Below are 18,347 nucleotides of genomic sequence, written 5' to 3'. Positions count from 1 at the left end.
CACAAAGATTTTAGAATTTGGATTCAAGTCCATTTCAGGTCCCGTTTGGCTTTACAAGTTTCGGCGAGGACTGTATGAAATTGTCAATTTTGACTATCTATGCAAAATTTCAACTTTGGTGTATAGTCGATAGAAATTTAGTTGCAAGAAATTCTATGAAGAGAATCTGAGATTTGCTGGTTATTGGTGGATTTATGTTTATGTAACCGGCTTGTTCAATATAACAAGTTTAGAGTACCGTAGAGGAGTTGGAGATTATATGTTTGCTATAAGTACGAAAGTTTTTACAAGCATTGCTTGGTACGTTATTGCAAATAATTATGTCTAACAATCTGTCCCAGATTGTGAGCGAGAAGTTGGGACAAGAACAGCTTCTAAGCATGAAAGTTCAGGATGAGGAACTCCCTCGTGGGAAAATGATATTGATTGGGAGTTTATTTTAGGTGACCAGAAAGAGCCAGAGCTTCCAGAAGTAAATGTCACTTCTCAATAAACACAAGCCTCATGAAAAAGCTAGTAAACTCATGTATTAATTATCTATTAGAGTATTAGATTCTATGATCGGCTATATACAAGATGCAATGACACATAAAGATGCATGGGATACCCTGGTTACATTATATAGCACAACTACCAAGGCAAGAAAGATGTACTTAAATCAATAACTGCATGACATGTATGGGATACCCTGGATAAGTTATATAGCACAAGTATCAAAGCAAGAAAGATATAGTTAAAGCAACAGTTGCATAATGTGCAAAGAAATAAGATGCATATCAATGACTACTCACTAAAGCAGCTTGCAAATGTCCTCAACTCTATTGGAGCTTTGGTTGATATGATCGACATAGAGGAGCTCCAATTGATATGATCGGCTTACTGTCAATCACATTAAATGGGATTAACAAAGGCTATGATCAATTTCGGACATCTATCAGGTAAAACTTCCTAAACTTTAGACCTTATAACCCTTCCAATCACTGAGAAGATGAATGTTGGGAGTAAATCATCTTCTAAAAATACGTAAGAACATGCCTTCTACATGGACACAAGTAAAGGTAGAGACATCTTTATCCAGTGGCTAAGTTACATGCTGATTTGGAAATCAATGCACAAACAAATGAAAGAGACCAATCTTAAGGCAAAGAGAGCCAGAGAGGCTGAGATGGATGGCAAAGAAATCAGAGTAAAAATAGCATAGTGTTATTATTATGGAAAACCAAGTCATATAGCAAAGAACTGCTATAAAAAGCAGAATGATATTAAAAGTGAAAAGCTGTACTAAAAGGAAACTATGCATCCTCAAGCTAGCAAAGCGGAAGATAAAAGTGAGAAACTTTTTATGATGCAACATATACTCATTCCATGACTACAGATGCATGAAATTCTGGAGATGTATGGTATGTTGATTCAAATGCTTCAAACCACATGACCAGCCATGGTGAATAATTTAGAGATATACAAAAATTGAAAAAATCAAGGTATGTGAAAACAAGTAATAACAGTACGTATCCTATTGCATGTGTTGGTAAGGTGTTATTATCTATGTAGGATGACAAAACAAGGTACCTAGCTAATATACTTTATATTCCAAACATTACAAATAACTTGGTTTCTATTTTACAAATGGTTGTGCAGGGGGTCTACAAGTGAGGTTTAACTCTCACAAATGTTATGTAGAAGATTGCAATAACCAGTGTTGCATGTTACAAAGGGAAGTAGAACTAGAAGAATAATTACATTGGATGTAAACATGTTTGAAGTAAAGACTACAATATTTGCACATGGTACATGTGTGATTGCAAACACTAACATTTGACATAAACGTATTAGTAAGGTCAATATTAAACGGTTTAAAAATATACATACCTAAAGAATTGTTATAGGTTAACCAAAGTTCAAAGTGGATGGATTATACAAAGCACGTGAACCATGCCAATTTAAAAAATAGTCTAAGTATGCATTTCCACATGAGAAAAATGGAAGTCAAAGACGATCGGATGTGATGCATTCTAATGTTTTGAAACAAACAAAGACAACATCAATCAAAGGATGCCACTATTATGTATCTTTCATTGATGAGCACACTAAGAAAGGATGGGTATGCCTCTTCATGAAAGAGAAAAGTGAAATATTCACACTTTTAGAGCTTCAAGGCTATGATTGAGAAAGACAAAGGCATGCACATAAAATACCTAAGATCAAATGATGGGTGAGAATAATTATCCAATGAATTCAATGATTATCTAAAGAGAGCATGGAACAAAGAGGTAGTTTACATGCATGTACACCCCGCAACAAAATGGAGTCACAAAAAGAAAAAACATGTATATTACAAAAGTTATCTGTGCGTTGATGAATGAGAAAGGAATACCTCACTATTTTTGGACTGAAGTGATAGCAAGTGCAATTTATATTATGAACAAAACTGTTACAACAGGTCATGGCATGACGCCTAAACAAAAAATCACTAGCACAAAAATCATATTTGATACACTTTAAAGTATTTGGGTACATCACATATATACCAGACGAGTTAATAAACAAATTAAATCCCAAGGTTAAAAAATACATCTTTATTGGATATTCCCTTAAGCAAAAAGATTATTGATGCTACAATCCCACTACATCTACAGATGCGAGTGGAATACATGCATAGATACATGGATATACAAATATAGATTGATAGGTAACATCTCATACAAGAGATCTACTAACAAATTTATGTTTTCTTTTGAAAGTGGTATTAACTAGAGCAACAAGAAACAACCAATGGTTACTTTGTCAAGTACAAAGAACAAGTACAAAGACACTGCTATGGTAGCATGTGAGGTAGCTTAGTTACAAAAGCTACTTGCAGATATGGATGAGCTCATGAATAAAGCTATTGTCATTTATTGTGACAACATGAACACAAAATTGGCTAGTAACATAATGTATCATGCTAGGACGAAGCACATTAAAGTGCATTATCATTTCGTAAAAGAAAAGGTTGTAGCAAGTAATGTATAAGTCAGCATAGAGAATCAACCAGCTCACATCTTCACAAAAACATTTGGTACAAAGAAGCTCAAAAAGTTTCAAAGCTTAGTTAGAGTACAAGGTATAGAGTTGAGCTCAAGGAAAAGAGTGTTGAGATATCAAGCTCAACTAATGCGGATATGCATGACATGCTAAAATGACAACTCCACACTCACGTCACTAGCATGTTTGGTGAAAGTATGGGTGATATGCCACCAGTGGTTTATATGATGTGTCACAACCACTATGATTTATTGAAGTTATGGTATAATTATACTGCCAGCTCATGTAGTTGAGTTCATACTATAAACCGACCTTTGTTTGTTTTAGTAGAAGAATACTTTCTCTTATAGTATGTACACTAATCTTTATGTTATGGTTGTAGACAAAACAGAAGAGATATATTGGCACCATTAAAAATTGCATTTGCCTTCCATAGAACAACTATGGAGTGTTCCCGTAAATTAAAAAGCTTGGATATGTTGCTAGCCAAATCAACTAAGTTGAGTAAGGTAATTGGAGAGACCAAAAAACTCCTTTGATAATTTACATATAATTCTACATTGCAAGGATATGTTAGTAAGTCTTGTACAACACCTGGCCAACTTGCATATCGTCAGATGCAGCAGCCTTGGAGAGAATCCTCACCTTCAGTACAGTGACATTTACATTTAACACAAAACCATGAAATGTGATTACAAATCCTCCGTTTATCAAAATGGGCTTAGATGCTTGAACCTATTTCTGGAGTACAAACCTCTCGTAGAGGTTGAGAACCTCTTTCTTTGTAGGATTCCGAAACTGCAGCAGCTCTTCTCCAAAGCCGGCTTTGGTTAATTCCTGCTTGAGCCTAGCAGCAGTAAACTTCACATAATCATCAGAGTCCGTCAAGTCACTTGTTGGAGTGTTGTTCTCATCAGGCTTGCCAGAGGTATCATTTTGACTGTGTGTAGGGCTACTCTCATTCTCAACAGTCAAGTTGAGAGGTTTCTTCCTTGAGCTCCAGTTGTTGGCATCCACCACCATATCCTGCACTGACTCTTCAGGCCCATTAGCATCGTCCCTTAGCCTCTTCCCTGGAGAGGGTGTCTTACTACCTGCTTGCCCTCCATGGTGCATTCTCAGTTTGCTATCCAAGACAGTCTCGTTGAGGCGACTTGTCGAGAATTCCTGCTGCAAAGCATCAAGCTCTCCTTGGGTTGCTTGCAGCTGTAAGGACAAAGCCTCTGCTCGGGCATTGGCCTCTGCACATGCCTGCCTCTCTGAAGCCAACAAGCTCTCGAGTACATGTATGGTGTTGGCCCTTTGCTTATGTGCAGAATCCAAAAGCTCTCCCATCTCCTTATCTCTCTCCTCTAGCTGTTTGTCCAAAGATTTCACTCTTGATATAGTGTCTTGCTCTAGCATTTGCAACGTTTCCACCTCTTCAAACAAGTCCTCCCTCTCTCTGGCAAGGGTTTCGCATTTTCTTTCAGCACTCTCTTGTGCAGCAAGTCTTTCCGCAGCAAGCCGATCCCCCTCTAATTTCTCCTTTCTTGCCAATGAGGCCTCGTCCCATGCCTTTTCAGCTCGCTCAACAGCTAGTTTGGTATCTCTCTCAGCTAGCCTGCGCTTCCCTTCTGCTTCCTCTAGCCTCTTCAACTCAGTACAAAGCCTCTCTTCAAGATGATCCTTTTCTTGCTTGAGAATGTCGAGCTCTTTCTCAGATGACAAAGCAGTGACTTTTGCTGCATTAATAACAGCAATTATTTGTTTCAACTCTGACCTCAGTGTAGCAAGTTCATCTTCCTGCACGTTCAACTTCAGCTCTTGGTCCTGCATTGCATGAAAAGGCTTTAACGAAACTTGCATCCAGTAGAAACACATACAGCCAATTGAAAGTAAGACATTGAAAAGAAATTTGTTCCATTTCCATTCAGTGCAAGTTGTATGACGATTGATTTGGTAACAATGACTCGACCTGTGCATGTGTGTAGGGCAGGCATGCATGTATGTATGTATGTATAAAGGTATGTACAGTTGGGATTCAGAGTCTCATGTGTGTGAATCCCTATTTGTGTGTATACATGTTGTTAAATATTAATAGTGATGAATGTGGGAATAAACAAGTGCTAGGTGGTTGTGTAAATTGGCACCTAATAAGTTAGTATTCTAGGCTTTAATAAAGTGATTCTAGTGTGTGAGAACAACCGCAAGTGTGTAGGTTCTTTTGTGTGTGGGAAGAACCACTTATTTTATTTTTCTGGAAACAAGATCCTTCTATTAGTTTACAGAAAAACAGCCTCAAAAGGCTAGAACAAACTCGCCTCCATGTACGGAGTAAGGATCAGAGAACAACCACCAAAAAAAAAAACGTGGGGGGGGGGGGGGGGGGTCGGGGGGCAGATGCACTTCTCCTTCAGTTAGCCGCTCTACGTGAAGAAGACTATCTCATACAAGGGGTGGAGGAGCAAATAACCAGATAGGTGGCCTGTAGTGCCAAGTGGGCTCACCACCACTATCTGTGAGAAAAGGACCAGGTCGCTAGAGCCTCAGGAAGGCTTCCCATGCTTCCGCATATGGTCAAAACCACCCTGAAGCTTCCCCCACTATCTGTGGAGGGCCCACTATATGTGGAGGGTATGAATGATGTCAAGCCATATGCTCTTGATGGACTCCACACAGGGGGTGTGGGTGCCTTCGATGGCTTCACTGCATCGAGCTATCCGGATGCGCCATGCAACAATGCTACTACAAATCTCCCATCTCTGGCTCGAACCAAGAGTCCAATGACCGATAGATGGGACTCGAACTAGCACTGTTGAGATGCGAGGGTGACACTATTTGTTGCCCAAGGCCGATAACTTTAATGAGTGTGAATACATAACTTTATAAATATGAAGGTTAGAATAACAACATTTAAAATAAATGAATATGCCAAACTTACCACCTGTTCACATGCAATAAAACATGTTAGAAGACAGGGCAAGCTTCACAGCTCACAAGCAAGCGTCCCCACTCAGTAAGCACATCATGGTGGGCAGCTACACAAATACAAGTCACACGAAAACAATTTCAGACATGCAAAAATGGATGCATGTGCACATGTAATGGACAAAATCTCCCTTTCATGAAATTTGTACAAAACATTCTAGTCGGGCACAAAACTGACGCGACAGAATGTGGAACCCTGGCCTAGAGATCTAAAGGGCTAGTCCCCCACCTTTCTCATAAGCCATGACAACCTCAACCTCAATGGCCCAAGGGATAGTGCCCCATCTAACAGTACGGGAAGAGGCCTTGTCCATAGTGAAGCTGCAGAGAATCCGCTGCCAAACCTGCTGAGCCTTCGGGCAATCCCAAAGACATTGTTGGGGGATGGCCACATCTCGGACATGCTGCTAGTCTACCTCCAATGGCCAACCACGTGCCAACCGCCAAACTCCTATGTACCAGCCTAATCAACACTATCGTAGGCTTTTTCTAATAGGAGCACAATGAGATCCTGCTAGCAAATCCTGGTCAAAACATTCACCTCCCAGAAAGTGAAGATGTTGTCCAAAATGCCCCAATCCTGAACAAAACCTGTGTAAGTATCATGAATCAAGTCGGGGGTGATGGGTCTCCACTGTCGAATCTCCAATTTGTCACCACTCTCTTTAGGAATCAAGTGTATCACACCCTCTGAAAGCCTCTCTGGCATGGCACCCGTAGTCATAATCTCGTTGAAGGCTTCTCTAAGGCCGCCTTCCATGAGATCCTAGTGACGAAGAAAAAAGGAGCGTAGAAGCCCGTCCGCTCCCGAGAATTTGTGTTGGGTAGAGATCCTGCTGCACCTGCACAACACACACTCATACGCATGCAACACGAAGAGCAAGATAGGGGTATGTTGGAAAAGCGTACGTAAGAGAATGAATGTGATGAGTACAAGTGTGTGTACTAAAGTACACTATAAAAAGCCCTACACACGAGCGTGTTCACACTAGAAAAAACCCCCTACCAGCAGAGAGTAAAAGCTGCACCTGCACAACACACTCATATGCAAGGAACACTGAGAGCAAGATAAGGGGATGCTGGAAAAACATATGTAAGAGAATGAATGTGATGAGTATAAGTGTGTATACTAAAGTATACTAGTCCCAAGGTTAAGAAGCCCAACACACAAGAGTGTGTTCACACGAGGAAAAAACCCTTGCCAACACAGGGTAAAAAGTGTCAATGTGTAAGACTATTCCCACCAAGACCTCCCAGAGACCAAAGGCTAACAAACCCCCCCTGAAGTGAATGGTGTGAACATACATGGTGTGTGACAAATCACCCTGATAGTAGGAAGCCTAAAGCTTTGCGAAAAGCTTCAAACTTCTCCCTAGAAAGAGACTTCGTAAACCCATCTGCCACATTGGCTTGTGTAGGCACATATGTCAAGGCTCTCTCTCTTACATGGAGCCTCTCCTTGACATAATGATAATGCACCTCAATGTGCTTTGTCTGCCCATGAAAAACCAGATTCCGCGCCACTACCAATGCACTCTGGCTGACAGTGAAAATGGTGGTAGAAGACGGTTGTCTAATACCAAGATCTGCCAACAGACAGTGGAGCCATACACACTCCACAATAGCCTTGAATGTTGTTCTGTACTGAGTCTCACAACTAGAAGTGGCCACTGTTGACTACTTCTTGCTAAGCCATGAAATGCATGAACTTTCAAGAAGGAAACGATTACCACTGGTTAACACCCTAGTGTCATAACAGTATGCCCAATCACTATCAGTGTAGGTGGTCAAGCATAAAGAAGACGCATTGCTATAAAAAATGCAAAGCCCTGAGTGCCTTTAAGGTAACAAAAGACACGGTTCACTGCTTGCCATTGCCTAGTGCCAGGGCAATGCATAAATCTGCTCAATTGTGACACTGCATACTGAATATCAAAACGGGTAGTGCATAGATAAATAAGGCATCCCACAGCCTACTGATGAGTGGCAACATCAAATAGCTCGGAAGAGTCCTGAAGTGATAGTTGTAAGCCTGGTTCCATAGGAGTAGAAACAGGTTTGCATTCTGTCATTTGGAACCTTTCTAAGAGCTCCTCAATGTATCTTCTCTAAGATAGCATGATGCCCCCCTCAGTTGGTATAAACTGAATACCCAAATAGTAATGCAAAAACCCCATGTCTGTAACATCAAATGCATGCTGTAATTAAGCTATGCAAGCTGATATTTGCCCCTCATTAGGGACATAGTCGCAAGAAACATTTCGAGGTTTTTCGGGTTTTGTTTCGAAAGGTTTCATCCCTTGGCTAAGAAACTGCAAGATTTCGAAAAATCAATAATCTCATAAAGTATAAATACTTTAAGAACTTATAGTAGCCATCTAAAAACATAATGTAATGATGAAAAAATGATGTCTTCTCACACATCCTAGGGAACCATCCTTATTTTGGTGAGGCATTATGGTGATTTTGCTTGATTAGATGCCACAAGTTGTTCAATCAAGAACCCTTAATAAATTGAAGAAGAGAACGTAGAAATTGGAAAAGATTTAAGACATTGAATGATGGCGTATGAAGAAAAAGAGAAAAGAAGAGAGGAGAAGAAGAGAAAAGGAGAAGAAGAGAAAGGAAAAAGAAGAGAGAAGAAGAGAATGAAGTAAGGAGGAGTAGAGGTGAAAGAAGTAGCAGAAGATGGAAAACAAAAGGAGAGAGGTAGGATAAGAAGAGGGAAGGAAGAAAAGTAAAAATAAGAAAAAACTCCAAAAAATCGGGGGGAAAAAATAAACTTGAAATTTGGGCGAAACTGCCGTACTAGATAGATTTCGAGGTTATTAAACGTTTTGAAGTTTCGAGGTTTCGAGGTTTCGAGGTTTTGAAAGCTAGAAACGCGTTTTTTTTGTTACTATGATCAAGGCCAGTCACTAGCAAATCATCCACATAAACGTTTAAGATTATGAAATCATTCCCTTGTTTGCGAACATAGAGGATACTCTCAGTAGGACTATTCTGAAAAGTATGAGAAAGCAAGTACACATGAATCTTTTGATACCAAGCACGAGGAGCCTGTTAAGGTCATAAAGTGCTTTACGCAATCTGCATACTTTATGCGCTGCACCTTTCTAAACAAAGCCAAGAGGTTATGACACAAAAACCTCTTCCTGCAAATCGCCATTCAGATGGGACTCCGATCTCCTGTAGACGGTGTAGGAGGCGGGCTCGGGGTACAGTATCAAAAGCTTTGCGGAAATCCACAAAGCAGCATCAAATCCTCTGATGTCGTGCTCTACCCTCCTCGATGATGGCACGGAGGGTGAAGATGTGGTCAAGGGTAGAGTAGCTCCTTCGAAAGCCAGCCTCTCTTGAGGCTTTGCATCCCTGGCTCTCTGCTAATGAACTGAGCTCCACCTCTAGCACTGATCCATAGAGTTTGGCTAATGTGTGGCCAATCATGATCGTCCTATAATTATTAGAATCAAGTGGATCTCCAGCTTCGAGGATGGGGGTGATGGTGTTGGTGGACCAAGAGGGTGGAAATCCTTCACAAAGGGCTCTATTGAACATGTAGGCTAGTAGGGACGCCAGGGTATCATCGGCATGCGAGATGTACTCAGCAGTGAGTCCCTCATGATCCTGGGCTCACCCATTGCGTAGTCTACGAATGACCTTGAGGACTATGTCCTTTGTGAAGAAGGTGGAGGTGGTAGGACAGGGATCTGGTGGTGGAGGTACGGGTGGCTGATGGGGGATATGATAAGAGGGAGCGTGCATAGGAGTGCCATGTGTCCGGGCAGGCGCGATAGGTGTGGGAGGGCGATGTTCTCGGAGTTTCCTCCAAGCCTCTTTGTAGTTCGGCTCTAAGAAAAGTCGATATAACTCATCGTCTTTCCGAGCGTAGAGCTCTCGTTTCTTGCGTTGGGTGAGCCGTTGAGAAATCCATTGGGCTTGGTGCTTCGTGATTTGCCCAATTCATACCTCATGCTTAAGACAGGAGTGTGTGGCCTGACATTCATCATCATACCAACAGTTCTGGGGTATGGAACCACAAGGTGGCTTGGCGGTAGACCGCCAAATGCAAATGAAAGAAGCGGTGGCCGATGTGTGGAGTATGGTGGTAAGCTATGATGTGAGGGTGGAGAGGGGGACAGTAGGTTCCACATCCTGGAGTTGGCGGAGGGTTGTCTAGATCGAGTAGTGGGACCTGCTGACTTCCCGTCCTGGCGTTGAAATCCCCGAGCAAGAGGACTTCCCCCAGCTGTGAGAACTCCATGATATCCCCATATAATGGTAAGTACGGTGACCGGCCATGTAGTGCGGCATAAGGGGAGTGGCATGGTGCAAAATAACACACAGCAATGTGGATGACTCTGTCACTGCTAAGCTGTAGCCGCACCCAAAGATACCGTGCATCCTCGTCCTTCCTGACAATGCTAAGAATCTGTCGAAGATGGGATCTAAAAAGGACAGCTACCCCTCCAGAGCCACGTACTCCTCCTGATGTGCGGGTCTCCCCTCGGGAAGCCCCTGATGAGTCTCTATATAAAAAATGACATCCCTGCCTGTGAGAATCTCACTCAAGCCTCCTGGATTCGACCACAGCATGCCATTGCAGTTCCATACTGCTAACCTCAAATGTTTGGTCTCATAGACCCCGCGTCCCTATTTGGGACGGCACTCAGTGATAATGACCCTACCATCTCTGTAGATAGCCCACTTGCCTGCTCTGTGAGCCTCATGAACTGTCACCATCGCCTCACACCGGTGTGCCACCTGTACTGGAGTGAGATCATCTCCCATGTACTTAAGGACAGCCCGCCTGTCTAAGAAGGCATGTCTGCTGGTGGCATCAGGGAATCTAATGAGGGGCCGCTCTTGTGTCATATCTTTGCCTGCCCTCCATGTATCTGCAAAGGGGGGGGGGGGGGGGGGGGGGGGCAATCCCATCCACTCCTAGCATCTAACAAAGCATGATGGTATCCTCCTTGGGGGAAGCCCCCGCACTCGCACATGGAGGGCCCCATCCTTCATGCGTTTCTCCGCCTCGAGAGTCTCATGTATGATGCTATGTGGGGATTTGTGCTTCTTCACCACCTCCACCCAATCTTTCTTAGTGGTCTGAATTTCTTCTCACAGCTTTCAACTGCTCCAAGTCAGTCCTTACACCCTCCTAAATATTCAGTTCCCCTTCCTCCAATGTATGGTCCTTGACCGTAGCCTTTAGGGCTTCCATTTCCCCCCGGAGTTCCCCTATCATTGGGGCAGCCTCTGGCATTCCTTGTTGTTGCAGTTGGGTCTCTTTCCACATTTGAATCACCTCCTCTTGGTGGTTCACCTGTGCTGCCAATTCTTCAATCTTGTTGTTCTTTCCTTGTATCTCCTTGCAGAGGTCTTCCAACTGTTTTTCATGTTGGTTCAGAACCCTGTCCAGCACCTTCTTTTGTTCACCCAATAACTTCTTGGTGTTGTCCTCCACTGTCTTGATGTATGCCTCCAACTCTTGTAGATTCATTGTGGCTATTTCCCCCTAGTTGCTGCCTTGGGGGCCTGAGCAAGGGTGACGCAAACTATGCATTGTGTTTTCTTGTGGATGTCGTAGCGAAGCGTGAACAGCAGAGCAAGGACATGGAGCAAAAAAGAGTAAAAAGGGGCAAAAAGCACGCAGCTTATGGCTGTCGTACTGCAGCATGAGCAGCCCAAGCAGAAGGCATGGGGGAAGTGCAAGCAGCAGAGCAGCCCCTCATGGGCGCGAACATGCAATGTAGCCAGTGGCGTGAGATGCACTCCTACGCTCTAATCCCAAAAATTTACCTAGACTTGAAAGACTCAAGGAGAGCCTACTTCATTCAGAGGCAGCATTCTTTCACAAATTTACTTAGAGAAGAAAGGGAAAGTCTGACTACTGTGGCTGTCGTAGTGCAGCGTGAGCAGCCCAAGCAGAAGGCATGGGGGAAGTGCAAGCAGCAGAGCAGCCCCTCATGGGCGCGAACATGCAATGTAGCCAGTGGCGTGAGATGCACTCCTACGCTCTAATGCCAAAAATTTACCTAGACTTGAAAGACTCAAGGAGAGCCCACTTCATTGATTTCAGAGGCAGCATTCTTTCACAAATTTACTTAGAGAGGAAAGGGAAAGTGTGACTACTGTGGGAAAGTGGGACACTTTGTAACGAAAAACAAAAAATGGAGAGAGAGAGAGAGAGAGAGAGAGAGAGAGAGAGATGAAATGAAATGAAATGTTATATTAACGTCTTCAAAAGGCCAAAGTGACCTATGAGACCAAAGTTACAACCATGTGACATCTAATACACTGTCTAGAAAAGAAAAGAGATAGCCCCACAATACATCAGTAGGGGGGAAGCTAATGCTACTAGTCAAAATGGGGTACATGAGTACATGGATACATGAATACATGAATATGGGGAGTACAAAAGTGAGTGACAGTGAGTACAGCAATAAATGGCTGGAGTCGTAATCATCCTAGGAGCTCTTGGATATCTGCCATAGTGAGATGCCTGGTCGGACGAGCCCAATGCCTCGCAATGATGCTCTGAATCCTCCCGTGTAGGCACTGTCTCCGATGTGAGGATCCGCGAACCCTCGGGCGTCTAGATCTGCCCAACTAGATAGCTCTCTCAACTAGAGTCCCACGAGGTGCCCACTGCTAGGCTGTCGGCTGTGTGTCCTCCCGGGCAGTCCCTCTAAAGAAGTCAGTAATCTGTTTCTGTGAGGGCTCCCTGCCAATCGGGCGTCTGCTCCTGATAATGAACTCTCTGAGCCTACGGATCTCCAGGAGATAAAAACCCAAGCATCGCTGATCACAATAGTCCATGACTCTAGCCAGTGGTCCAAATCCCTCTCTGAAAAGGCAACGGTAGCGCCCTCCAATCTCATAATATGCTGTGCAGCGACAGATGTAGTGCTCCCCTGTCTCTGGCTCTATCCAACAAATCTGACAAATCCTGTCCCTTGGAGGTATGCCTATAAATCTGCCTGTCTCTATCTCTAACAGATGTGAAGAGGTGCGGATCTGCCCAATGGCGCACCTCAATCCATGAGACAAATGGGTATCCATGTAGCTCGGTCTAAGTATAAAGCCATCCTCAGTGGTGCGGAGAAGATGGTCTCTATAGAAAGCCATCTTCGTCCCCAACTCCTGTGAGGGCTCTAGCCATGTCCTCCTAGTGTCCAACTGAATGAGGTCCTGTCTGATGACTCTACTAATCTCAGAATGTGTCAAGGTGAGAGAGGGTGCCTCCAGAGAGTACTGGAAGGGTGGAAGTCTGTCTAAACTGAACCCGTGGAGGTCAAACCAAGATGCTATCTGCGCATACCAACATGAAGTGTCTCCCTCCATGGCTAGCTGATGAGAGGACTCTAAAGCAAGTCATGCATACCGGTGTCGGGGAAGCTCCCAGGTGCTATGAATGAAGGACACTGATCTGGCAAGAGCCTCGACTACGATCGGTGGTGCACCCATCTCGGCTCTAATAATCTCATGGGGTACCGAGGCCTTAGCCCGAATCATCCTGGAGATCATGGACACAAGTGGTCTCTCCATCGATCTCCATCCATCGTATGTGCGTCCTGATCAACTGTGACGATCTACGCTAGGCCCCAGGATCCCCAGTATGGTACAGGATGGAGCTAGCTAGGTTGCATATCATGATTGTATACTCCATGCATATAGCTTTGCATTCTCCTAGTAGTAGAGCTCCATCCCCTCCCCCCCACTCATTGTACTTATTGCACACCCAGATTCAGCTTTTTAGTTCAGTACTTTTTCATATTGTTGGGATGACAGAGGATACCCCACACAGGTACACTGATTTGTCTCAAAGGCCGAGTTCGGTCTTTTGGAAGACGTTAATAAAATCTTTCTTTCTTTCTCTCTCTCTCTATCTCTCACGCAGCGACGGCCTTCCCACACACGCAGCCCACAGTACGACCACGTCATGGGTGCATGCCCCAGAATAGTTGGTATGATGATGACTGTAGGGAGCTTAGAGCCCGGCTACAGAGAGAGGTGGCCACAGGTGTTACTACATATAGACAGTCACGCATCATCTTCCGATCCCTCATTCGGCGGAAGAAGAGAGCATTCTTAGCTCGGCTGGAGAGAGACATCTATTAGTTGTTTTTGAGTCTGGATTCTGGGGAGGCCTGGAGATTACTTAGAGAGCACCCCCCTGCATCCGGCCATTACCTCTCCAGATACATGGGGCGAGTATGCAGCCTCCCTCTACACAGTACCATGGCAGCCACCACTACCGAACCCTCCAGAGCCTTGTCCACCCGCTTCTACCTTCTTCACAGCAGAGATGGTGAGGAGGGCCATCAACAGATTGCATACAGGGAGGGCACATGATCATGAGGGCATTGTAGCCGAGCATTCCATACATGCTAGAGATATGATTGTAGACTTGCTAGCTCTCATGTTTAATAGAGCCATGTGTGAGGGGTTTCCTGGGACTAGAGATGGTGAGGAGGGCCATCAACAGATTGCATACAGGGAGGGCACAGGATCATGAGGGCATTGTAGCCGAGCATTTCATACATGCTAGAGATATGATTGTAGACTTGCTAGCTCTCATGTTTAATAGAGCCATGTGTGAGGGGTTTCCTGGGACTTGGAGTACTTCCACGATTGTGCCGGTACTCAAGTCTGGAGATCCGAGCCTGCCGACTAACTACCGCACCATTATGATTGGGCACTCGCTGGCCAAGCTATATGCCTCTATTCTTGAGCAGGAGTTGAGCACATGCGCAGAGAAACAAGGGGTCCTAGCTCAAGGACAGGCCGGTTTCAGGAGGAGATTCTCTACTTTGGATCATATCTTTACCCTCAGGGCTATCATTGAGGAGGGCACAGCACATGGGAGGAGGATCTACTGTGGCTTTGTGGATTTCCGCAAGGCCTTTGACACGGTGCCCAGAGCTAGACTGATGCGCAGGCTGCAAGACTTGGTGGCTGATTCTTACAAGGCCCAAAGACTTGTACAAAACCTAGGGCCAGGTCCATCTTCTCAAGGACCGCACTTTATGAGACAGTAGTTGGGGAGGTGCGGACTTCAGAGGGTCTCTCCCAGCCAGTACACTCCACTATAGGGGTGAAACAGGGCTGCCCGCTCTCTCCGACTCTATTTGGACTATACATTGATGAGATCTCTGATTATATTGGGACACGAGGGGACACAGGAGCCCAGTTGGCTGGCACTTGGATACCTCTGCTCTTATATGCTGATGATATTGTGCTTATAGCAGACTCACCAGAGGGTATGCAGAGGCACTTGGAGACTTTACATGCTTATGCACAGGACAGTGGGCTCTCAATTAACCTTGGTAAGACCAAGGTTATGATGTTTAACACTACAGCTCAGTGGGTTTGGAGATCAGCGCCTATTTTCACATATGGGCAGGAGACAGTGGAGTATGTTGACTCATACACATATCTTGGAGTGGTGTTCACTGGGCCCACATTTTCCATAAGGGGGGCAGCAGAGGCCAGATTGACTAGAGGATATGCAACACTAGGAGGTCTAGAGAGGATGTGCTCACAAGTACAATTTCACGAGCCACGCACTAAGCTGTGGCTTTTTGACATGTTGGTCACATCGGCTATGCTATCATGAAATACTTACTGGATAGAGTCACCAACTCTTCTCGCTAAGTGGAGTCACCAACTCCTCTCACATCATCACCAACTCTTCCATGAGTGCAGTATATCATAAGATAGAATAAATCACAGGCATAGAGATCCTCGTTCTCCATAAACATGTCTGCGATAGATAGTTTTACAGGCATTTCGGCCGCCAAAAGAAATTCATAGAGAAATCCTCGATCCATAAGATATCCAATAAATCCTTTGTAACCACAATATACTCATAGTCTAGAATCAGCTAGCCATGTTACTGATAAATAATTCATAGTTTTGTAACCGCATATGCGACATACTCTAGCGTCCCATACCACTAGAATACTCCCCATATGAGATCCTTGTGTAGGTGACAATTCTAGCATCCCGTACTGCTAGGAGCCTCCAATACACAAGACCAAAACCATTTTCCAGAATCAGAATGGTTTCCAAGGAAAACGCATTTTAGAAAGAAAAAAAAAATAGCTTTCCTGAAACACATCTCAAGATAGACATGAGAAACATTCTCCACTTGAGTCAGCAAGGGAGTTCAATATGTACAGAATTCCAAATAGTGGCAAAAAGCATCAACTTGGTAAAAGTCAAATTATACTTAGCTTTTCTTGCCAAGTTCGTCATGAAGCCAAAAGAAATATCTCCTTAGCATACAAAAGGTATCTTGAGATATAGCTCCATATAGCTTGCTCGTAAACTTGACATAGAATCCACAATAATCCATATGGAAAGAGTGCTGAACACGGGCACATAAAACCAACTCCATATTCCAAGGATAAAATCTGTGAATCCATTAGTCCTTAGACCAAGCTGTCTGTTGCTCATGCTTCTGACACATGATTGTTTCCACAAGCTCAATGGCAAAACTGTTGGTCAATGTAGTCCCCACTTCTGTTTCCACAAGCTCAATGACAAAACTGTTGGTCATGCTTTCTCATTGTTGGAAGGAAGCCTCTTGTTTCCGAGAAAGCCTTTTCTCTGATACCAATGTCACAACCAAGGGAAATACCCAGAACAACAATAGTATTGACCAACACTTTAGATACCAAACACAGAGCATGATAACACAGCAAAAGAATAATATAATACACCACACTGTGCCGGAACGGCCAGTCCCCGTAGGACCATCTTTATCGAATGAGAAGCTTCTACAATAACCATGTAAACAACACCAGATCTTTCCACAAATACTTGAGAGAAAACAACTCAGCTCCAAATAGCTGAGAAACAGTCACCACCCAAAGATAAGTCCCTAAAGCAGGCCTCAAATCAGTTCTTGGGCTTCACACGTGTGGACCGGTGATGTACGGATGTAGGCACATGAATGGTTCTCAGTATCAGTTCGGCCAGCATCAACAAAGAAGGAGGATGTTGCACTGTTGCTGAACCCTGTACGAGTAGCGTATGCAGGAGATGGAGTGCAACACGGCCGATGAGCTACTGCACTCCCCTATACGGCCTGCTCAAGTGAGAGGTAGAGCTGTATGTTGTTCGGCCAGCGCAACGAGGAGGAAGAAAAGGGTTGCCAGACTGCTGCCTCAGTATGACCGCAAGAGAGAAAAAGGAAAGTGCCGATTGTAGCTCCGGTACAGAGAGAGAAATGAAATGATACGATATATATTAACGTCTCTAAGAGGCCATAGTGTACTATGAGACCAAAACTGAGAATACATCTGAAGTTGGTGTCTCATCAAAGAGAAAAACTAAATGAGACTAAAAAGTACAATAAATTGATTGTCCTATAGTTATAAGAACAGAACTATAAGACTCCGAGATGATACTGAGTAGAAAATACTAGAAAATATATATCAAGTAGATCCATGTATGCTGATCAGTTGAAGTGTTGCCCTCTCCTTAGATCAAGTATCTCCGCCATGGGGCTGTCTAGAATGGAGAGGTCGTAGAAGCGAGGTAGGCGCCTCCAATGCCGAGCAATAATGGCTCTGATCTGGCGATGGTGAGGATGCCGTGGTCGGGATCCTGGTGGGCGTGGCTGACGAGCACGACATAAGATAACTGCTCTATCAGTGGTGACTCCCTGACAGAATGGTCGGTGCCCTGATGGCCCAATGGAGGAGGTATCAGGAGGTGTGTGGGCTGGGTTGCTGGTGCAGGTGCTGGTGCAGGTGCTGGTGCTGGTGCTGGTGCCGGTGCCGAAGAAATCTCTCAGGGTCCTCTGTCTAGGTACATCATGGCTCGGCCTCCTGTCTGCCAAGAGGGTCTCTCTGTCTCCTAAGCTCAAGTAGAAACAATCCCAGGCATCTCTAATCCTCAAACTCCATGACCCTGCGTAACGGCCCAAAACCCTCTGAGAACAGGCAGTGATATCTCCCTTGGATCTCATAATAGACTGTACATCGGCAAATGTAGTGTTCCTCTGTCTCTACCTCCCGGTAGCATAGCTGACAAATGCGGTCATCCAAGATCTGATGCACATATCACCCTCTCTCAATCCGCAGCTAGTATGATGAGGTCCGGATCAGTCCAATGGCACAACGTATCCCATGTGATAGGTGTACATCCATGTACGCCGGGCGGGTGATAAAATCATCCCGTGAGAGGTGTGGAAAATGGCTCTTGTAATGAGCCATTTTTGTGCCCAAGGGCTCTAGGGGGCTAGTCCATGTCCTCTCTGTGTCCACTCTGATGATATCCATCCTGATCACGCGGTTTTGCTCTGAGCGGGTGAGATCCAAAAATGGACAATCCAGACT

General features: G+C 44.3%; 1 protein-coding gene across 4 annotated transcripts in view; it reads right to left on the bottom strand.

The window, feature by feature from the left end:
- Positions 1–3,542: 3,542 nt before the first annotated feature.
- Positions 3,543–18,347, bottom strand: part of LOC147615983 (uncharacterized) — a 143,286-nt gene continuing 128,481 nt past the window's right edge. For all 4 annotated transcript variants that reach the window (XM_086778611.1, XM_086778612.1, XM_086778613.1 and 1 more), the window contains one exon: positions 3,543–4,836. In XM_086778611.1, coding sequence (XP_086634737.1) covers positions 3,760–4,836 — 1,077 coding nt within the window. In that variant the 3' untranslated portion in view covers positions 3,543–3,759. The remainder of the gene's footprint in view (positions 4,837–18,347) is intronic.

The sequence above is a fragment of the Cibotium barometz genome, chromosome 39 (assembly GCF_041138505.1).
Source record: "Cibotium barometz isolate CiBa-2024 chromosome 39, ASM4113850v1, whole genome shotgun sequence".
NCBI classification, from domain to species: domain Eukaryota; kingdom Viridiplantae; phylum Streptophyta; class Polypodiopsida; order Cyatheales; family Cibotiaceae; genus Cibotium; species Cibotium barometz.
The sequence above is the reverse complement of the archived record's forward strand: the minus strand, read 5'-3'. Positions and strand labels throughout refer to the sequence as shown.